The sequence below is a fragment of the Bombus impatiens genome, unplaced genomic scaffold (genome assembly GCF_000188095.3).
Source record: "Bombus impatiens unplaced genomic scaffold, BIMP_2.2 scf_0896, whole genome shotgun sequence".
Classification (NCBI taxonomy): Eukaryota; Metazoa; Arthropoda; class Insecta; order Hymenoptera; family Apidae; genus Bombus; species Bombus impatiens.
This window is the reverse complement of record NT_177315.1, coordinates 168,059-193,026: the sequence shown is the minus strand read 5'-3', so window position 1 is coordinate 193,026 and position 24,968 is coordinate 168,059. Positions and strand designations below refer to the sequence as shown.

At 32.0% G+C, this 24,968-nt stretch overlaps 1 protein-coding gene across 3 annotated transcripts in view; it reads right to left on the bottom strand.

Annotated features, from left to right (window-relative positions):
- Window positions 1-21,546, bottom strand: part of LOC100748857 (hepatocyte nuclear factor 4-gamma) — a 53,214-nt gene extending 31,668 nt beyond the window's left edge. Inside the window, exons 1-3 of one of the 3 annotated variants that reach the window (XM_012390809.3) lie at window positions 21,065-21,546; window positions 19,962-20,109; window positions 19,751-19,894 (exon numbers count right to left, since the gene is read on the bottom strand). In XM_012390809.3, the coding sequence (XP_012246232.1) occupies window positions 19,751-19,814 (64 nt within the window). In that variant the 5' untranslated portion in view covers window positions 19,815-19,894; window positions 19,962-20,109; window positions 21,065-21,546. Of the gene's footprint in view, window positions 1-5,880; window positions 6,140-19,750; window positions 19,895-19,961; window positions 20,110-21,064 lie in introns of those variants that run through there. The other 2 variants (XM_012390807.3, XM_003492900.4) reach the window with 2 other exon arrangements.
- Between the last annotated feature and the right edge of the window lie 3,422 nt (window positions 21,547-24,968).

Here is a 24,968-nt window from a genome sequence, read left to right as displayed (position 1 = left end):
GAATCGCGGCGATAGTTAGAAATGAGGGGGGGGGGGCGCTCGCTTCGAAGATTAGGAGTGGTGGGTGCTAGGCTGTTGGTAGATTAGGAGTAGGGGAAGGAGACAACGGGGTTAGAATTTGGCGCGTAAATGCAACGGGGGTTGGTTTTTTCTTATGAGAACTATTAATCTCTTTTATTTAGAGTTGTTATTTTAATATGTTATTTTGATAAGTTAAATATATTGATAAATTTAGCAACGAGGTTTGATTTCTATTTTATGACAACTGTTAATCCTTTTAGTTCCGAATATACCAGGATCCCATATAACACGGAAGATACATGAAGTTATTGTCACGAGAATTGTATAATTTAAATTTCTATTATGAAAATTACACATGTAATCCTACATAAAAGTTTAAAAACAAATTCTCTGCTTTTTTTTCTAAAAGAATAAAAAGTTCGAACAGTGATTATTTATCACTCTTGGATATTTATATTATCATACAATTATAATTATTATGTGTGCAATTATTGTTGAATATCTATATTTTTATGAAGATTGTACAATGACTATTTCTTTTATTACATCAAATATCGAAGACTGACAGAAATTTTCGTTAAAAAGATTGATCTTTTTCTACAGAAGAAAAGCAACAGAACTTTACAATCAACTTAATATTTAAATAACGTCCAACAATGATTTCACCAAGTACGTCCGACTCAAGGAATTTAAAGAGCATTTGAAACACGAGAGGCACATAGTGAAGAAGAATTATTACGAAACATTAGCGAGATGGAAGACGATGTCTCTCATCAGCGACTGGAGAGATACAAGAAGATGCTTTCTCTTTAGCTACGACCTTGATTGACCCTGAGTAACTATGGTCGCTGAATTCGTCGGAATGTGAATTACGTACATTCGTAGATACACAAAAACGTACTGTTCTGTTTAAGGAAAAATCTCAGTGACCTTCATAACACTGTCTTGTATCACAACACGAGATCCAGGAAAAAGTTGAGTCGAATAACTGATTTTCTAAAACGTCTCAATTTTATCTTACTCTTTTGAATAATATTTACATATACAGGATAGGTTGGTAACTGGTGGTACAAGCGGAAAGGGGGCGATTCTACGCGAAAAAAGAAGTCGAAAATATAGAATAAAAATTTTAAAATATAGGTCGAAAATATAGAATAAAAATTTTTCCTTTGAGGCTTTGTTTTCGAGAAAATCGACTTTGAATTTTCGCTCGGTACGCCTGCGGTACGTTATAACGGATCTCACTGTAGATCGTTGTCTCGATGGAAAAATTTAAAAAAGAGAAAAAAAAATTAAAAAAATGTACTTATAGTAAATACCTATTTTCCCATTTCATTTTTTATGTCAGATGCGGTTTGCATGTTTATATGATAACTTGCCATTGAAATAAAATAAATAATAGGTTATTATATTTTATGAAGATAACCTGAATAAGAGTAGATACTATACTATGTAATGAAAATGTGCAAACAATACGTGAAAGAAAATGAATCTCGACTGCAATATTACATAAGTCGAAAATCGTAGGATATTGCATCACTGATCGCACGAAGGACATTCAAAATCGTCAAATAGCATTTTTGCTTGAAAGATCTTACGTCAAGAGCAAAGAAATCTGAGGTCGAGTAACAGTCGATATACATGTGTGTATGTGCTGTAGTGATTCATAGCATAACACGAAATGCATATTTGTGCAATGAAAAATTCAGATTCTCTAGCTCATACGAAATTAAATTACAAATGAGTATTTAATAAATCGTTTAACCTTCTTATTTTATGTATTTTTTCGAAAGTTCAAACTGCAAAAGTGCACAAAGTACATATAATGTGTATAAGGAAGTAAACACAGTATAACACTTGCTAAAGTGACGAATGAAACGAATCATGTAAGTTCTAGTATTTTAATTTTGTAATACATACACAAAAATTTAAAATTCCATAAACATCCACAATACACAATTAAAATTCTACCATAGAATCGAATGTTCGTTGGGCTTGCCTCAAAAAACGCCATTTTTGGTAGTAACTCTAACAGAAAACTAAATGTTAACTAACATTCCACCAAACATCGCAATATCGATATACACCATGTCACAAAATTAAAGAATCATTGAATGACCAAGAAACTGTCGATATCTTACCTCGGGGCGGGCACATTTTAACACTTTACTGACCGCTAGCGGTTCAATAGCATACGCACGTCCGACCGGCAGCATAGGCGCAGATTCTCCCTGGCGCTAGCTCTGTTTCGGTTTAGACTTTCCAATACCACTCTTTTCGTTCATCGCGAATGGTAAGTTTTTCAAATTGGTATAAAACTGCGGGAGCTTGCAAAGCAACGCAACTGACGCAACTGAGCAAAGTACCATAGTATTAAATAACAAATTACTGCTCAAATAATGAAAAAGATTCGGCGACAAAAGGTCGATTAATATGCTATCGGTCGGTAAGCGTCGGCGACAAAAAACTGATTAATTGGCTATCGGTCGGTAAAGTGTTAAAGGGTGAAGCCTCTACTTTCATTATGCTAGTTCAAAGTGTCCTACAAGTATATTACAAATTTATGACAGTTCAAACATCGACAATTTTTCGGTTAAAATCGAGCAATTCTTTAATTTTGCGGCATAATGTGTATCATTCGACTAAACTTCGTTTAAGTAATTACACTGGTAATGGAATTATAACATGAAACCGTTACGTGGATTATCCTGTATATTTTTCCTGCCGCCAGAAGCTGACTGATACCCCTTGTCCAGCACATTTGCCAAATCAATTCTTCAATATCGATCATATATTTTGAACCAATGGACCTGCCGACTCGAGAAGTGCTATGTTTCCTCTTTGTCTATCGAATACTGTGAGAAGATGTAAAACAAGTTCGAAAAAGAGAACGGTGTCGCGAAACGAAGTTTAACTATTGTTCGATGTAATAAGAAACAACCGAGCGCATAAGCTAATAGACTCAATGTCCAACGAGTGCGCTTTCGATTAATCGGCACACGTGTTGTGCAGTAATCAGTAATCAAGAATGTAATCAAATTTTCAAGAACTCATTCCATCCAGATTGCTCAGTCTCTTTTAATAACAAAGGTTTCTTCGATTAATTGGCTTTTCCACGGTGGTATATTTCCATCCAAGGAAAGTGTAACATGAGAGGGAGAGGAGAGAGGGAGAGGAGAGAGAGGGAGAGGGAGAGGAGAGAGAGAGAGGGAGAGAGAGAGAGAGAGAGGGAGAGAGAGAGAGAGAGAAAGAAAGAAAGAAAGAACGAGGAAGAGAGAGGGAAGAACAGAGGGTTGAAGAGAGACAGAGGGAAGCGAAGAAAATGGTAACAAAGCCGGTGGCTGGTAAATGAGTCAGTTGATAAACAGAAAGGAACGAAGCAGTTTCTGCCGGAATGAGACAGCTGTAAATGAATCATTTTATGTGCTGGCCCGACTATCACGTTGCCAGGATGATAATTATGTTCGAACGAGAGAGTCTCACTATAAACATTTCGAAATTTTCGTTTACTTTTTGTTATTAATAAAACGATCTCATTTATTTTGCGTTGTATATAAGATATACTACATAAAATTTTTTTTAATGGCTATTAATTTTTTTAATCATGCGTAATATTGCAATGGTAGCCAGATCTTTTCCAGTCCAATATACATTGTTGAAGATGTTTAAGTCTATGAAATTTATCATGTACATAATATTTGAAAATCATCATTAGTGATTTTCATCAAATGTAAAAGAGCAAAATAAATTGTTTCCAAAATAAGTATTCTAATGTAAGGATTTACTTTGAGCAAAAAGGACTCGGTATTACGGCATTTTATGACTCATCGTTTTTTCATGTTTTCCTTTTTTTCTTTTCTTTTTTTTGTCGATTAAAAAGAAAATACAGAATAGTGTTTTAATTTATAGCAATGACTCTATACCGTATGCCCATGCATTGTCGCCATTGTTTAAAAATGAAGTTAATAATAGTGCTTTTATTATGGAAATTTATTTAATTCTTTATTTAAATACGGGGATGGCTCGTAAATGCAAATGTTTGGTGACCTTCAAGTGGATTTACATCCTGTTTTTTCGATATTTTTCTTCAGATAGCACCGCACAATTTAAAGTAGATAAATAATAAATGAATTTTCATTACTTAAAAATTACTGAATCTTGTAAAAGAGTTATAATCCTGATTGGCCATTTTTAGTGATATTTCGCTGCACAGAATTAATTAGATTGGTAAACAGTTTAAACTGTCCATTAAAATTTTTAAACACCTTAAATTTAGCAAATTAATTTACCAAATTAACATAATTTCTATCTGATCGGTATTTCTTGTCTTCTAAACATTTCTATCAAAAAATAAGAAATTATATATTATCCTTCTTCACTTATCTAAAAAGAAATCACCGTTAAATTTAAATAAAAAATAACTATACCGTGCGTGGTATTCGATTTCACTTTAATAATTTTACGATTATTTGTATTTACATTATTCCACATCTTTCAAAGAATCAAGGAAATTTCAATGAAAAAATTCTTCCTTTCTTGTTGCGGAAACACGGCACGAGATTAACAATTAAAATTATCAGAAATTTTTTCCAGGAGAAATCGTTCGTTTTATTCAATTATTTATAAAAATAAAACGAAGTTTCTTGCTAATATCGTGTTTCCACTTTCAAAGAGAAAAAATGTTATTTGCCGTGGCAAAAAACGTGCTTAATCGCGATCCTTACAAAACTCTGGCAGATAATAATAGCAAATTAACTTTAATTAACTTCGATGTTACCACGAGTCTAATTAATTAAGACAACGTTTAAACAAAAAATTATACGGTTTTCTTATCCGGCTAAAAATTACTGCAGTCTTAAATCACACTAATAGATCGTTATTTAAACATCTGAAACATTGTAATTAATTGTAAATTATTGTTGAACAACTAGAAGCTGACTAATTGGTATTTTCTATTCAGTGCATTTAACTGGATGTTAATTGAACGACAATTTATTAAAATAATATTAAAAACGCTAAAATACATAGCAGTTATTTTGTTATTTAAAATTGTTGAAATAGTGTTTGATTTCTATTAAAATTTTCTCTTTTATGAATTGTAATATTAAATTTTAAATGCTTTTTGCATAGATTTCTTTACATTGCTATACATTTGATTGACTGTAATTGTATTGTCAGCGTTTTACATATATCTTTTCATATTTTTTGCAAATCTTTTTCATGTGTACTATAATAACTTATTTGATTTTCATAGTCATAATAATGAGACATTATAATGAGCGTGAAAAATGGTTGCAAATGCAAAATGGAATTTTTAAAAATAATATTCGATTTTTATTTAATACTATTAAATTTGAAGAAAATTTCTATGAATTATTATGTTTTATGGACATAATCTTTCATACATAAATATTAAATGTTCTATATTAAATGATTTTTGTTGTAACTTCGTTAGGTAGGTTTTATAATTAAAACATAATTCATTCTCTTCAATTTCTTTTATTTTTTACGATTATAATTATCCCTTACTATAATTGTCCCTTACAGCAAAACTAATGACAGATGTGTGGTTATAATAGCCAAAATGATAAGCAGAATTAAATATTAATTATTCTATAAAATTCTGAAATATATTTATATATCTTATTGCCATAAAGAATAGACTTTAACTGTATCTCATCCAGAACAATTTTTAGTTTGTTATTATTACTTATACCCCTAATACCTCTACTATATTATGCTTTTACTCCGATATAACCTCAAAATCAAACCAATTCTTATGTGGAATCATCAGAGTAAATTATCCAATTTGCAGTCACTTCAATTATCGATAATTATCGATTCGTGTTATTGACTTACCAAGGACTTCGAAAAGATGCTCGTCGAACCGCATTTCGGCGTGTGTCCCCTTTAATTCAAACTGGCCGCGTAAAGGCAGCGTGGAAACGGTGTGTGCGCAAGCACACATTAACAACACAGCACAGACAATAATTATCTTCACGTGGCTGTCATACTTCTGTCACTATGTATACGGTCTTCATTCAAAACAACAATTTTACCAAATTATTGGACCATCGCGCACGGAGGTCGTTAAGCGACTGAGTGTCAAATTGTCAAACTATTGCTTTCGTCGTTCGCTAATGTGCGAATGGTGAGGGAAAGACGCGCGTGAGTGGGGATAGCGCGAATAGTGGTGAGGGCTATAGTCGTGCGCTAACTAGCGAAATACGGGAAGAATACTTCCAAAGAAAGGGAAAAGCGTTTATTATTTGTCGGAACGATTCAACGAGGATATTACATGTAACTAATTCAACGATACTATTTGTTCAACTGCTTGCTTGTTTACTCTTTGCATTTGTTCACGAGTATTCCAACGTTTCTTAATCTTATTTGCGCTCGTGTAAGTGTAGAAATAAAGTTTGACAATTTTTAACCGACCGATCGTTAGATTCCGATGTTTACAATTAAACAGCGATATTTAGAGATATAAAAATGTACACTATAATACGCAAAAATCTGAAGAATGTACGCAGTATGTAAGAATACACAAAGATCACATGAAATAAACGTGCTGAATAGATACCATATATTTGTTGAATTTACTGATTTTAATACCATTCGATGTGTGGAAACGAATATACAGGGTGGTTGATAACTGGCTCGATTCGTGTTATTGACTTACCAAGGACTTCGAAAAGATGCTCGTCGAACCGCATTTCGGCGTGTGTCCCCTTTAATTCAAACTGGCCGCGTAAAGGCAGCGTGGAAACGGTGTGTGCGCAAGCACACATTAACAACACAGCACAGACAATAATTATCTTCACGTGGCTGTCATACTTCTGTCACTATGTATACGGTCTTCATTCAAAACAACAATTTTACCAAATTATTGGACCATCGCGCACGGAGGTCGTTAAGCGACTGAGTGTCAAATTGTCAAACTATTGCTTTCGTCGTTCGCTAATGTGCGAATGGTGAGGGAAAGACGCGCGTGAGTGGGGATAGCGCGAATAGTGGTGAGGGCTATAGTCGTGCGCTAACTAGCGAAATACGGGAAGAATACTTCCAAAGAAAGGGAAAAGCGTTTATTATTTGTCGGAACGATTCAACGAGGATATTACATGTAACTAATTCAACGATACTATTTGTTCAACTGCTTGCTTGTTTACTCTTTGCATTTGTTCACGAGTATTCCAACGTTTCTTAATCTTATTTGCGCTCGTGTAAGTGTAGAAATAAAGTTTGACAATTTTTAACCGACCGATCGTTAGATTCCGATGTTTACAATTAAACAGCGATATTTAGAGATATAAAAATGTACACTATAATACGCAAAAATCTGAAGAATGTACGCAGTATGTAAGAATACACAAAGATCACATGAAATAAACGTGCTGAATAGATACCATATATTTGTTGAATTTACTGATTTTAATACCATTCGATGTGTGGAAACGAATATACAGGGTGGTTGATAACTGGCGATACAAGCGGAGAGGGGGTGATTCTACGCGAAAAAAGAAGTCGAAAATATGGAATAAAAATTTTTTTCCAATTTTTTTTTTTTTTTTAATTTGTCCATCGAGACAACGATCTACAGTGAGATCCGTTATAACGTACCGCAGGCGTACCGAGCGAAAATTCAAAGCCGATTTTCTCGAAAACAAAGCCTCGAACGAAAAATTTTTATTCTATATTTTCGACTTCTTTTTTCGCCTAGAATCACCCCCTTTCCGCTTGTACCACCAGTTACCAACCACCCTGTATATTCACATAGACACGCGAATAAAGATTAACTAAATATTTATTCAATCGATTAAAACCACTATTCGATTAAAAAAGTGTATTTCTTAGTTATAAATAAATAGGAAGTATTCTTAAATCTTTGTTCTACTCATCTTGTAAACGTGCATTATTTATTTATATTAATCAGCTTCCTCATTCACTTTCAAACGTAATCCTATCCCGCACTCGACGATTCTACTCAATCAAGTGAGTGCATTTAGTATTGTACATACGAGAAATGTCAGTCGATCAATAGCATTGAAAATGAAAATGATACTTAATCAAGGAATATGTATATCATTCAATAAACGCATAGTGGCTGTTACGAGAAAGTTGGTTTTTGGAACAATAACGAATAAACTTATTTTCACAAAAGGATTGTACTCGATAAGACAATTAGATAACATCGTATCTTAACAATCGGTTAATGATTGTTATCTATTACTTGCACAAATGACGATAAGTTAATCACTAAGATGAGAACAAATTATAAGTGATAATTTACTTGCGTCTAGAGAAATCCAATAAACAATTATTCAGATAAAATATTATATTGTTATAAGAAAGATATTTACTGAATAAGAAATAACATAAACAGATTAGTTTGGATTAAAAAGACTGGTATAAATAACAAATGTTATTGTTAGTAATTAAAATAATTACGACATAACAAAGTATAATAATAGATAGATACTAAGTAAAATGATGGACATTTCTCTGAATATATATTCAATATATATTGACGCTAGTAATTTATTAACAATCTTTATAATATTCTTATTGTATAAAAAAAAAATTTATCATAATGTATGATTATCTAATGCCCGAGAGAAAATTATTTCAACAAACTATAATGTACGTGTACGTGTATAATTAATAATCCGATCTTTATAATTTTATTATTTCGAAATAGCGTTGCAATTTGAAAAAGATCGACGCGTGTAATTATAAATTGTTTCAATCTTAATATTTGATATCTAAGTAAGAAAAAGATATCGGCCGAGAAATGATAAAAAAAAATGCACAAAATTCTCCTATAAAGTGTCTTATCATCATAGAGATATTAGTATTGTTACAGTCACGGAATCAAACTCGATAACAAAATTGTTGCTTACAATATACACCACATAATAATCCCTACTGTTACATTTATAATGTTCAAAGATAAAACATTAGGTCAACGTGTCAAAGTTACATAAACGATTAGATACTTCAACCACATTTCTATTTAATGTCGAACATTATGGAAATTTTGCGTCAACTTTTTCTCACGGATTTTATAAATACATAATCTTACTGTACGCACATTAGTACGTAAAATTTATATATAGAACGTCACGGCAATTATAGTACAATAGATAAGTGGCTGAATTTGTATAAAAAAATTAATCGAGATCTAAATATCTTGCCGATCGAATCGCGATTGCCGGGATATCGCGGCCTTAAACTTAAAGACGTGCGATTGGTTTTATAGATTACTTAGCTCGCGTATTATTTATGCAAAATTCAAATTTTTATCAACGCAAGTAAAAAAAGATCGCACTAAAATAGAAGTTTAATAGACGTATACTAGGTTTTCCCGACGTCATTCTGGATATTTTTGCATATTTAACTTTTTCATAAGTATTTTTTTATAGACTTTCGTAACCAAATTATTTGAAAAAATATGGAGGAAAAAATTGCACACAAGGACAAACGTGACATGTGTACTGCTTCTAGAAATGCTAAGGTATTATTCTAAGACGAATAGACTTATATTAGGAAAATGAAAAGTAATGTAATATTAAGTATACTAAAGACAAGCAACGCTATGCTCCAATAACTAACTGCTAATAGAATAACTTCTGACAGAACACACAACACCTTCTAACATAAATTAAGAACAGATATACATGAAGTAATCACTTGAATGTATTAATTCGCTAACTAACTAGTAATTAACTAATTATTTAGCAGCCAACCACGGTAATTGTAGCAAATTAAACATGTAAATACTACTTAGATATTTATATATGTAGAAAATTTCATTGTAGTCGCTGTAATACCTTATCAGGGGATGTGACCGAAAAGGAATAAATAAATAAATAAATAAATAAAAATATTAATCTGATATTAAAATTAAAAAAAAAAAGAAATTAAATATTTAGCTTATTCTTTTCTTCTTGAGAATACTTCAAGATTTCACATGTATTATCTCAAAAACGAAAATAAGATAAGGGAACGCTCTACATGTTGCGATTCGAAGATTGCTTGTACTTATCATGTTTCGTGTAAAAGATCTGTATTAGGAAATGTGAATTGGTATCATCATCAACTTCAAAAATATTCATGTTAAATCGATCAAAATGACATACTTAAATCGAAAATATAATTCGAATAGGAATATCAGAGATGGAAAGCTGTTTTGAACGAAATAAACGAACATCTTGATAACTTTTTTCCGGATAAAATCAGGTTGGATATCGTTACACGTCGCGGAGATTACGCTGTTAACGATTGTAATATTTGCAATTGATTGTTTGCGCGAATTTCACAACTAATTACGCTCGCTGTGAGAGACGCGTACGATAATTTTTATGCGCGTAAAAATTACTTGACGATATAAAAATTAATTGCGCTGGTGACAAGAATTAACGACAAGAAGAAAACGTGAACTTTATCAGATGATAAGAAAAGCTGACCCAAAGTCTTCTTGAAGGGCTTTTCAAGGTCATCGATATTTTTTCCCATATCAGCACTTGCTTTTTTGTAACGTAATATTGTAGTCGATATCGGAACAAGTTCAACGATCCTTGACATTACGATCTTGAAGCGACTTTGAAGAAAGAAGAAATGAATCTACAGCGGTACAACATAAGAACGGCGCAACTATCTGTAGAAATAGTAAAATTAGTAAATATTTAATTGCTTTTTCCTCTGTCACTTAGGTGCTTCACTTACTACATCGACCCATTTGAGTCATTAGCAAGCACACATTACCTAACAGTAATTACTTAAGATTACGTGTTGGAGTATATGAACAGAACTATACTGATACGTTTCAAAAGTATGCAAACGTTACAATGCCAGCGGTTTCTTAAGATTTTCCTTCGCCCGATAGAATCTTCTTTCCCATTGATGTTTCCATTGAGTTTGTTACACCGCATCCACTAAGTATTGCCTGGTCTTCTTCTTTCAATAAGTACGTAAAATTTGCATAACCAATCCTTAATCTAGATAAGGTCACTCGATATTTCCTATCAAACAATAATGCACGACTCGTTTGATAAGTATCGTTTTTAATACAATGTATATTGTATATAGTGCATGAACCTTCCCACGAATTGTTCCAACGATCATTAAGAATTCTGTGAAATGATTTTAGAGCCTCTTTATGGCAGACCGACGTACCTGGTTTACCCACCCTGTCCCTTGTGGGTTACCTCTATGGCGGTATCTTCAATTTCGATATGAGATGTGGTTAGCCAGGCAAACGGGATCTCAATGGCTCGTCTGTTTAACAGACTTTTCAAAATGTTCTTATCGGTTATGCTTATGAGTAATCGTAATTAGATTAGTAATTGGATTTCCCCATTTGGTAACGTCTAGAGCTGAAAGTATAGAATCGTTTTACACGTTGGAAATATTGTAATTCAGTAGATTTAACAAAGAAAACAAGCGATTCGAGCTATTAATAACGTCGTTTTACGATGTAATATAAATCGCTAAGCGTAGCTTCCCGGAAAACACGTCGCCCAAGGCAATTGGAGTTTAACGAATTTTGGATCATGAAATTTATTCATTTCGAATAAATGTCAATTGCAAATGTTAATGAATATTATTCGATAATGTATTTGGTCCTTGTTTGAAAGTGTTTAGGACTTGGAAAATTATAATACAATTATAATTGTTATTATGATAATTATATACATTCTTAAGATTATAATAATTTAATAAGATAATAATAATAATAATTGAGATTATAATAACTCTGAGGATGATAAATAATAAACAAGTAAATATTTAGAAAACTTCTTTGTTCTTTGTATTGTATATGTCGTGTAGTTAAATGAAGCGTCCAGTTTAATCATCGAACAGAAAGGCGAAAGAAGCGCAGGGGAATTGTTGAAAAAGAAGAAGGAAAACCTCGAATTAACAAATCGTGACACGTTTCGAGCGCATGGCGAACTGAAGGTTGCTTACAATAAAGTTTATAAACGAAGAGGTCACGCGATAACCCTGGAGAATGTCCGCCACATTGATTATGCTTGCGTTCTCCAACATGGCACTGGGCAGCTAATTAGCTTGCATCTTTTACCTTCACGAAAATAGTAAATAAGAGAGTTATTTTTACCCTGAGAGTCGTTAAATATGAATTCACTTGAATTTCGATCCAAACACATCATTTTTTACTCGTCGATTAAAAATGATTATCCGAGGGCCAGCGCGGAGGTGATGTTTCTCAGAAGTTCAACAGTTTTTAGAAATCACGAGGGAAGATGTCTATGCGTATAATTAAATCAGTCTGACGAAAGAAGTTGAGGAAATGGCAGCAATATGGAATAAATCTACGAGAATATTGCGATGATATGAATTTCATGTTTAGACTTTAATATCATTTTGTAACTGTAGACGCGTGGCTACATAAATTCCAAAAGATAGAAAATATTTTCAATGTCTTGAGAAAATGATTTAACATAAAACTGCAATTAACATGTTTTTTCTCACACTATAGAGATCGTATAACGATAAAAACAAATTCAATTAAGTAAAAATGACCTACAGCGAATGGCAGAGTTGGATACATAAGTATAAAATAAATTCATCTTTTCTTCCTGCTATTGACTGATCGTCTTCGACTCTTCTCTACGAACGGTTCACTTTTCTCGAAGTTTCTGCTCACAGGTATCGTAGACACGAAGGTAGGAAAAAGTAGATCGCAAATAAAGCAATGCTTTAAATTTGTAACGATAAAGCAAAGCTTAAAAATTATACAGTATCTTATTAAAATATAGTGTCTCGTTCGAATGACAAAGCATCTCAAAGTACCACATTTATCAGTAGGTAAAGCAATGCCCTACCTACGTTCTATTTTTTTAATTATATTATATTATAATTATATATATATATATTATATATATAATTATTATATAATATATATATTATATAATATTATATAATATATATAATTATATATATTATAATATATATATTATATAGTAATTATATATATTATATATATAATATATATAATAATATATATATAATAATATATATTATATAATAATTATATTCATAAAAATGTGAATTTGAATAAATATCCGCGATCTGCTGAGAATACCTCACTCGCGATAGGCTTCGTCTGATTTGAGGAATTGCATGCGCGAAGCCAAACCTCAGAGAAAATTGTAAGTACGTGTGAGCTTGAGAAAATATTGTAAAATCACGAAATAAAATGATAATTCTGTCGCAAAACACGAATTTATACAAAATTCCTTTGCATGTAATGCAGCTTTCGGTAAGTATGCACAAAAGAGGGCCCCGACTCCAATGACCTTAACCTTGAGATACATTATAGAGGGAAAGGTCCTGAGTAGCGTGTCTGAGGCGTGAAACGATCGTGATTCGAAAGTTAGGTTACGTTAGGTTAGGTCTTTTGAAGAGTCTGGGAGTTTAACCCTCCCTACTTATGAATGGAATCTAACCTAACCTGACCTGACCGCATCTCATCGCTAATGGGGTCGCAATCCTATGGTAATTTCATTTTTAACCACTTATATCGAAGTAAATGTAATCTAACAAATACTTATAAAAATAGGAAAAATATTTCCTATTTTATTTTATCTTAACTTTCGAACCAGGATTTCCGATAAAGTGCATGTTACTCAGCACCGTATATAACATATCCGAAATGCAATAAAATTGCTGTTGAGGTCTTCTTTTCCGCACAATTACTTGGCAGTTCTCTTAATAATTCGGATCATGATTTCCATCGCGACTATCTTCATCTCGACTATCTTTAAAATGTAAGATAGAAAGATTAAAACAATACATGTTTTAGACAATAATGTAATTGAGTTTCATATAACGTTTATTCTACTCCATCGTTATTTTTCTTCTTCCAGTTTCTTGAAGACAACGACTTAGCACGATAAACGTTATCGATCAAATCAGCTGAAACATATCTGAATTAAGAGGATTATACGGTAATCGATATCCTTCTGAAAGTTATCGCTGCTACTCGCCAAATAACAACTGGTAATTCACGATACACGATGTAACATGTATTCATTGTAGTTAACGATACTACAAGTACTAACTTCACATTTAGTTTCCTTGCTTATAATCTACTAATTTTACATTTAACGTTCTATCATTGTTATCATAGCGATCAGTAAACTGTCATTAATAGTATTAGTGGAATTAGTATCTATCGTAGGGAAAAGGGGTCTAAAATGAAATAACAAATATTTTAACAGAGCTAGAACGGAATCCGCGATTTACCAATGTTTATCAAGGAAACCAAATTATTCGGAAAATCCGTACAATATTGATATTTCGTGCACGATATATCCTCTTACAGCGTGGTAATAACTTTGTAGGTACGAGATTGAACCCCAATTAAAAACAAGAGAAGATATATTCGTATTGGAAACTTCCTTCGTTCATCAGATGATTATCGAAATTGAGCACTATTATTAACGAGTAATCTAAAAAAGAAAGATACTAAATGGAAAAATTTATCTAAAATTAATCATGAAATTATCACTAATCCTCATAAAGACCAAAATAGTAAATACACACTGACTATCAAAGATTTTTCGATGAATCAGTACGCTTGCCCTATACAATTCTCCACTATTTTCCCGTTTACCAATAAAATACCGTCTATTGCTTATTTACTGGCTATAATCAGAACAGATCTGAAAAGTAAACTTTTTCATGAATCAAGGTTGACTCTATTTCTAAACAGTGATAATTTGAAAAATTAATGACACATATCGGCTGACAATAAGATAAAGAACTTATGTAAAATATAAATGATAATTCGTCTTAGAAAGATAGCTATGGTGGTTAAGTATGGGATATTCAAAAAGTTATGTGTAGTGATAAAAAATATCTATGTATTATAGTCGTAGAACGTCGTGGAACGTAGACATAAGACGAGAAAGATCTTTTATATTGTTAATTATATATGTTAAAATATGTAAAGGCTGACGAAAATATTCGAGCCTTACATTGCAAAAAGATTTAGCACATTCGAATGGCAACCATAAATTTCATGTTCTATACAACACACGTGATAAAGGTTTTTAGAAATGTTTGATTACTTTCCTGAATCGCTGAAAATATCGTCCACTTTTACCAATACCCTGTACATTGTGTGTATTCCTTCTTACACCGAACGATTATTTAAAATCTCCTCTGTTAATATTAATGTCGCTACCTCTAACAAAATGAATGTACTTTGCTGACGCAATTGCAGCGTAGAAAAATCCTAAAATATCTAGAGAAGCTTCAAAACTTCATTTGTTTACGCCAGAATAATTTGCAGAGATATTTCAAATAATACCGAGTGGCAGATATTGATAAGAGCATTTAATTAAAAATAACTGCAAAATATCGATAAAGCGTCTACCGATGTAGATTAGGGTAATGGTAAATCCGATGTGGAGATTATACTTTTATTTTGTGTCTATGAAACTTTTTGGAAGATGCGAACATTTGCCAGCCTTGAGTGCAAGTTTATTCTTAGGTAGAAAACCAGGTGCAGAAAAATAACGAAATACCGAACGTTATTCACGTAGAGGCACGTGAAAAGGATTTCTAAATTTATTCGTAAAAGCAGAAACTAAAAAGCAGTCTACAAAAGCTGGCGTCCGACGCTAGAATAAGATGACAAATTGGTGTCGAGAAGACGTAAATATTAATATTTACCTGTGGCCAGGAAAACAGCATATGTTCGTCGTATCGTAATACAGACAGTCAAAAGAACTAGAATTTTTGCATCACAGACGAGATTAGAAGCATATCATGACTTATGTCACTATTAGCTAACATATTACTGATATCTGTATTTGCCTAAATATAATAAATAATTAGGAAAAATTCATATGTATTTCCTTTCCTATTTCATAAAGTAACACTGGGATTAAGAATTTTTAGTTCTTTTTCCTCGTTGCTTTCTGAAAATTTTACTTGAACAACGTGGAAGTTTTTCCTGAATCGCTGAAAATATCGTCCACTTTTACCAATACCCTGTACATTGTGTGTATTCCTTCTTACACCGAACGATTATTTAAAATCTCCTCTGTTAATATTAATGTCGCTACCTCTAACAAAATGAATGTACTTTGCTGACGCAATTGCAGCGTAGAAAAATCCTAAAATATCTAGAGAAGCTTCAAAACTTCATTTGTTTACGCCAGAATAATTTGCAGAGATATTTCAAATAATACCGAGTGGCAGATATTGATAAGAGCATTTAATTAAAAATAACTGCAAAATATCGATAAAGCGTCTACCGATGTAGATTAGGGTAATGGTAAATCCGATGTGGAGATTATACTTTTATTTTGTGTCTATGAAACTTTTTGGAAGATGCGAACATTTGCCAGCCTTGAGTGCAAGTTTATTCTTAGGTAGAAAACCAGGTGCAGAAAAATAACGAAATACCGAACGTTATTCACGTAGAGGCACGTGAAAAGGATTTCTAAATTTATTCGTAAAAGCAGAAACTAAAAAGCAGTCTACAAAAGCTGGCGTCCGACGCTAGAATAAGATGACAAATTGGTGTCGAGAAGACGTAAATATTAATATTTACCTGTGGCCAGGAAAACAGCATATGTTCGTCGTATCGTAATACAGACAGTCAAAAGAACTAGAATTTTTGCATCACAGACGAGATTAGAAGCATATCATGACTTATGTCACTATTAGCTAACATATTACTGATATCTGTATTTGCCTAAATATAATAAATAATTAGGAAAAATTCATATGTATTTCCTTTCCTATTTCATAAAGTAACACTGGGATTAAGAATTTTTAGTTCTTTTTCCTCGTTGCTTTCTGAAAATTTTACTTGAACAACGTGGAAGTTATTGCAAAGCTGGGAGGTTTGAAATTCGTTAAGAAAAAAAATGTAAGAAGCTATGTTAGTCAATTTTGTGAGTTGGATAGCATAGAAATGTGACAATGTCGCAAACACTGTCTTTTAAAATTTGGCTTTCACAATCATTGTGTCTGCATTGCTCAAAGTACTCAACATTCGTCCATGATACAGTAGCTTCAGGTGCAGATTTTCATTGCTCTTTATATATTATCAATTAATAAATAGAATCTGGAACGCAATTTTTGTATTCTTCATTTTATTTCTTAGGGAGATACCAATACTCATCTATACCAAACTTCGATGCTGAACGTCCTCCTCAATATTCTCCAAAGACCTACTTACGCTTATACATATTTCATAATCGATACCTTTATGTATTGGAAAACGCCAGAAGCGTTACAAATCATTTCAAACTTCTGTTCAACTCGAACAAAACTCTTCACTGGGGTGAATACATTAATGTATGAATAGAAGTATGATGGATTTGAATAATAAATATGAATAAGTACGTAATTATGTAAAAATGAACGTAACCAAGACACTTATTATGACTAAAATTCCATCGTTACGTAAATGTTATTATCATTGCTTTTTTGTTGTCATAAAACACAAAAATCTAAAGTGTCCTAAAAAGAATGATACAATATCAAACGGCGGATGAAGATACGAGTGAAAATATAATTGACTATGAAAATCATATACACGTTATTACCCTTACTATGTAATGAATTTTAACTCTGCTGTCCTCCTCGGTTTTATGACCCAAAATCGTTGTTATATTTCAATAGATATTGTTAAAATATACATAGACTTTAGACATTTGGTTTTATTATTCCAGTGAACTGTTATATCTTTTGTGTATTCCACGCTTTCCGTAAATAAAATAGAAGATGTCTGAAGAGATGCAAAGGTGAAGAAGAGGTGAGGAGATCTGCAAAGTTAATCAATTAATAGCATTTCAAAGTATCGTACAATGTCCAACAATACACCAACTCCGAGTTCAAACTGTGAAAAACCAGAGTTTTACCAAACACAAATACATTTATTATTCCAATAGTCATTGAAAAGGTACAATTATGCAGAATGGGCGACACCTCACCTGATTTCAATAATCATAACGTATGTTGTCAACAACCCTTCAAATTCCAACCATTTAGAAACAACAATTTCACATGCACCAATCTAAGGATTGGTCGTCGATGATACCGTGTATCGATAAACGTGTCCGAAGCTTGGATTTGTTTAAGGTAAAGAGGGTGAAGACGAATACGAGCGAATTTAGCTTGGCTGCTGCGTAGCCGAGGGTCCACGGGTTATCTTGTTCGAACAGAGCAGAGCGATGGAACTTTATCATTCGCGAGTCCCGCTCCGTTTCACACAGAATTTTTACGAGACACACGTCTGACAAGCAAACGTACACTTACACCAATGGCATGTCTATGTTAATTGCATAACCGTGTATCGATTCACACCGCTAACACTTTCATAATTAATGAAACTCGTTAATGGCTATTAATACCGTCGGAATTATATTTTTTACTATCTTTCGGGCTTTAAGATGGTTTTGTATACCAACAAGCCTATAAATAAGCGTGTTTCATAAATATAATCGGTGTTTGATTTAGTGTATTAGCGATTAGTGTATTAACGATTTCTATACAACGATGTACATTATGGAATGAAACTTACACTACAATTTCTGTCACTAACTTCCGGTAAAAGTAACGTTTTATTTTAATAAGACGATTAATACTTTCCAGATTCTACACCATACCAGTTATACCGATGTTTCGACATAAGTAATTTAAATTTATTGTATAAAAAGCTGATTCACACGTACTGCATTCAATTGTTATTTTCCTTATTAATTTGTTACGGCGTCTTCTTCTGAGTTGTCTAATATGTCTGGTAGCGTTGATGGAATGAAAAATGCTGAATTGACAGAAAACATCAACTCGCATATTTAATTTAGACATAAGTATTCGTTTTGATAAATAGTTTGAATTTATAATATAATTTATTCATTCTAAGGAGGTAATTATTATTGCACTTAGTCATTCATTGATTCGATGTCTACTAAAACTAAGCGATGCCGATTAATCTATTAAGGACCAAACGGTCATCACTAAACGTGGGACATTTATACATTTACGGAAAATTTAAAGATGTAAAAATACACAGGATTTGTATAATAAATAAAAATGTATGGAACATGCGTAGTATTCGATGTAATATTTGGTGAGTGAAGAACATCTCTGTTTAGATTCCAATTTTCTCATTGTGCCCATAAAAATTCGCATAAGTATCCGTAGGCTACTTATCACATAAAACAGCCTATACTTACATCCCTTAAAACATAACCTATATATACGATATAGACTATATTTATATGCTTTAAAACATAACCTATATATACTATATAGACTTTATTTATCTACTTATTTAAATATTAAATAAGTTAAATATTAACTTATTAAACATTTAATCTACTTATATTTTGAATATATTTTAAATATTTTATCTACTCGATGAAAAGAGAAAAAGGAAAAAAGAAAAAGACGGTCTTGTTAGAAAATAGATGTGTGTACATCTGTATTGTACGAGCGAGGAAGTGAAAAAGAGGAAGACAAAAGGAAAACGCCATGAGACGAGCGCGTCGCGTATGTATTGAATGAACGAATGTGCAATAAAACAAATTCATTCCTGTTTGAGATGTACAAGTGAATAGATCAGTGTACGTTAATACTTCAAGTTATTCTGTTATATATAAAATACTTATTCTGTTACATATAAATGTTGTATTTAATAAAACATTATATCATTACTTTAACAGGTCTTAAAGTTACTCACCGTACGCGGAGGGGGAAGAAGAGTTTATCGATGGTCCTTCGGTATTCTGCGGCTGCTCCTCCATTTCAAGGTCACCGGAGATGCACTACACATCTGCGCATGCGCGATTGTTAACCCGCCAACGAACGTTTCACGTGATTTTACCTTCGAACCGGCAATCGGTCAGCGAATATTTCGGAAATATGTCTGCTATGATATAGCAGATATTTACTTTTTTCCTGACTTGTTATCGTCCAGAGACGCTTTGGTTTTTCTGTCTTTCCTCTCAATCGTTCTTCTTACTTCTTTTTTTTCTTTTTTTTTTTTTGGTGGAGATTAGACAGCAGCCATGTTGACACGCGGATGGGGGAATTTGTTATCTGGAACAGAAACGAACGGGTGGTCAGATTGAAACGAATTGCCCAATGATTATTCGTTTATTGTATTAATTGTAAACAAGCATAGACTAACATACGTAAAAAGTATAGAAAACAAAATACAGTTTCGTAGGAGAAACTGCTTGCAGTATGCATGCATAAATATTTCTCTAAATTAGCGTGGAACGTCTTGTATTATGGACAAAATGATCTGTAAAAAGAGAAGCAAGAAAGACTTGGGTCACTGATCGGGTCAATGTTTTGGACGAATCAATGCCAGCTGTAAAAAGCAATCGATTTAATCGCACGAAAAAACCTTCTGATACACGTTCCTTGATCCCAATTCTTCGTTGTTCTATCGTCAGAAATTATTCTAGGCCAAATAGTTTTCTTTCATATTCCTTCCTCTTATTGTAGACAGAACGGAATATTTGGCACAAATAAATTGAATTATTTTTGTACATCGTGTTTATTATGATAAACACGATTACAGTACCAATAACACTTCAGAATGTTTTGGGTAATACATATAGTATGGACATAAAAGTTTTCTATGGTTCGAATACTTTTGAGAGCTAGTGTATATCTAAATTTTTTAATCGTTATTTCGAAATTTTCTTTACTTATAGAATTTTCAATCGAAATAGATTTAAATTTATTATTTCAATAATAATAATCGTGACGAAACAGTTTGGATGGAAAATTTATTCATAATTTATCTGTTGATATTCGAGGTACCAAAGGGAATTTCTAATTTAAAGATCGAATATAAAATACAGATGTGCTTTGAGAATTGCAGGTTTTACTAATACTATCGTGACGGTCGTGTCTCACTACACGCTAATAAAATCTCAGAATGTTTTATATAATACAATATATGCATAAAATTTTTGTTCCAGTACTTTTCATGGATAATTCAATATCAATAGTCTATTGGTTCTCAAACCTCGATATGTACCTATAACGCCGATGAAAAGAGCGGCGTCCCCTCCATGTTTTAAATGCTACACACGTGAGTCCATCAGAGGATTCAGTAAGTAAACGTCGATTCAATGCGATCAATTCCGAAGTAAGCTGCATCGATAAGAAGTACCATTGGCAGCAGGCAATCGTTTTCCCAGAAAAGGACGAAAAAAGAGCGTAATTCATTCTCACTCGTCGTTCGCGTGGTCCCCGTCATATCTTGTTAATAGTGAAACAAATCCACTGTCGTATGCGACGAGACCGATGAATACACAAGAAATAATGGCGATACGCGCAAGCGCACCGTCAATTCACGGCATGACGCGCATGCGCAACATCGACTTACGGCGCGCGAAATGAAACGACACTATGCGCTGGCGCTACGTCAATTCACGGCGCGGGCAAAACGAAGCGAATCATGCGCATGCGCAGTATCGATTCACGACAGGTGAATCCGATCAGCCGGAAAGCAATCGCACTACTGTTGTGTTGACCGTCGCCGGCGTTCGACGCGCCTTTAAGTTGCGCGCGTGGGGACAATGTCATTTGGTTTCCTGTTCCGTCTGTCCACGTTTCACTTGGACATCTCATTAGAGCATATATGTACGTTCGCTAGAATGGCTAGAACGCTAGGCAGTCGAGCGTCACGTGTGCTGTGCACGAATATCAATTGAACAGATTCTACGTAATATTGAATTAGTATCCACCGATGAATTTACACGATCGCATGTGGAACAATGTTTACATATTCAACGTTGCATTTAAGGCTATATCAGATTAATTTTCGTTGCAGGCAAGATGAAACAAGTTTATGACCTGCTTGTGTCGATTTTGGCTGATTTAGATTGTTTATAAAAGGATACAAGATTTTATGATACTGTTAATGATTCAGGGTATCGTATATATGTACTGAAATTTTATTGATTAGTATGGCGGTGTTGTATTAGAATCATTAACATGAACATTTGTTAAATTTAATTTGTTGATAATAGATCAAGATTTCAACGAATTTTTTTCATTCGAAGACATTACAGACAAAATAGACGTTTATAATTATAATTAATGAATTCTATCTACATGTATGTTAAACAATGTTGTATGTTATATGTATATTGTATATGTATATATGTTGTATGTTAAGTGTATATGTGTAAGTGTAGTGTCTCGAAACAATTAAAAATAACTTTATACGTTTCTCCTTAACAAGTTGCTATATCACTGTAGTAACTTTATAAGGGTAATGAGACCATTTAGAAACTAAAGCTAAATTAACGGAGAAAATTTAGTGGTATTCCTTTAATCCTATTAATTGATTCGTGTCGATCCTATTTATTTTTACTAAATCCTATTTTACTAATTATTTATACTAAAGACACCATTATGTCATTGCATTTTTGTTATAGCAGAGAAATTTACTGTTCAAAATATTTTCATTGAAATCTATAGTTATACGAAAAATTCTTTAATTTTATTGTTCTATTATTATTGTAGTTGCAGCTAATAATAATAATAATACCTTATTTTATAATAAACAATGGTAGCTGTATTACGAAAAATTATGCAGTTAATAATTTGCAGTTATCACAGGTAATTCCTTCAACGGTTTTTAGGAATTGTTGATAACAAATAAAATATGACTTTTGAAGATAATTCTTATCGCTATAATTAATAATAAAAATAACACAAAACAATTCACATTTGAAAAACTTACAATTTATTATAATTGATTAATTTATATTATAATTATAATTTCAATTTATTATAATTGAATCTAATACAATATTTCTTACTTAGTTCCATGTTTCTCCACTTACGTGTAATTTTTAAATACTTCAATTATATCTCTTTACGTAGCTTTTCTATTTATGCAGTGCCCTATCTTCGACGATTCTAACACGACCGATAGAAAAAGTCGTGCAAAAAATAACGAGTCGTCTACCTTGAATAAATAAATGAATATCTACGTTCTTGCTAATTTTCATAACGAGCACGACAAAATTATTGGAAACTTGATCGTTTCAGAATAACAATTTTCTTTCATGTGTTATGTCCTATAAAACGGAAGAATATATGTATTAAAGTACTTAAAGAATGTACATATGTTATTAGATATAGTAAATTGATGAAAGATGTAATTTAGTTTAAAAGTTCCAATATTCTTTAACATATCATGACCCGTAATAGTTAACCTTGCAAATCGCTTTATCTGTAATAAATGACATTAATAACTATAAATCAAATTTTTGTATTTTAAAATTGTGTTCTAAAATTATTTTCGCCAAGTACTCGATCTCTTAGTACAACGAATGTCAGGATTATACCACATATCCTTAGAAAGGTATTAGCCATTAAAAGCAGTTTATGTCATAGATTAAATTTTCTAACGTCACTCTAATAAACACGATAATTCACTTTAATCATTGTGAAATGATTATTCGACAAAAAATTGTTTGCAATTAAAAACCTTCTAAAAAGGTTATAACGCCTTCGTATTGTTTGCGATATCGATCTGTAATTCTATGATAAATACATAATGTAATATGTTGTGCACAATATATCATTTATATCAATAATTATATAGCAAGATGTACATATGTAATTTATGTCTGTAGCAGAATAGATTAGTAATTAAATATTTTGTAAGCTTGGAACATTTCTAAAATGTTTATAACCTGTTGCATATTTAGACTAGTACTCATATTGATACATATAGGAACTAGTAACCAGGGACGAACTAGGACTTAAATTTTTAGCGGGAGATTACGAACATGACCCTCTATCTTTAGTTCATCTCTTAACCCTTCGATGGCCAATTCACCCCTGATAGTATCCATATATATACAATATCCAAAATAAAATATGAAACAAAATGTATTAACATTTATTTAATTTAGCAAAACGTAATATTTTCAAAAAATATATTAATCATCGTTTTTCCAAATATTACTAATCAACTATTGCAAAATAAAAGATGAAAATGGATATCTGTAACAATTTTATTTATGATATTCTTTGATATTTTGTGTTTGAATTTGAACATATTTTGAAATTTTGCAGCTTCAAAAGTGTTGATCACAGAATTCTTGAAACGTTCAAAAGGTGGCGTATTTGTCCAGTCAAAGATGTAGTATCGATTATTGGTAATTATAGGGCAGTGAATTTTATCAACTAAGCTAAACTAAATTTCAGTATTATTTTAAATTAAATTTTTATTTATTTTATTTAAATCTAATACTATATACCAATTCCAAATCTAAACTTCTAACTACAAAAGCTTTGTATCTCAAAAAATATTATTATAATTAATTAAATTGTAATGTAAATTAAATAAATATTATTATTATTAATTTACATTGCATCCAAATTATATGAAAATAATGTGATATAATAAGTGATTGCGCAACTCATAATATTGATCCCAGTAATTATTTTTAACCCTATATTTTTAAATTTTTGGAGTCAATAACATATTTCTGATTTCTTTCTTAAGCTCCGTATATTTTATGCAATACTTCTAATATTACTGTTCTAAGTACAGTGTATGTTACAGCGTTAGTTCCAAGAATAAAAAAGATCATTAGTAAACAAAAATAATATTAAGTTAAAATGTAACCAAAATGTGATATTGATTATACATTTCATCCACAGTCATTGTACTCACACATTGTTTTTTTCAATAACTGAAAAATTAAATGTTGATACTGTAAACACATTAGGAGATCTAGAACAGACACATTCAAACATATTTAACACTATAGAAAATGCAATGTTTAATTCAACATTCAAAATTTTACTCTGTATTTTTTAATAACAAATCGAAGGTATCAATTATACTTGATAATTTATAAAAATACTTTACTATGTTCTTACTAAAAAATCATCAGTTATAACTCTAAGAA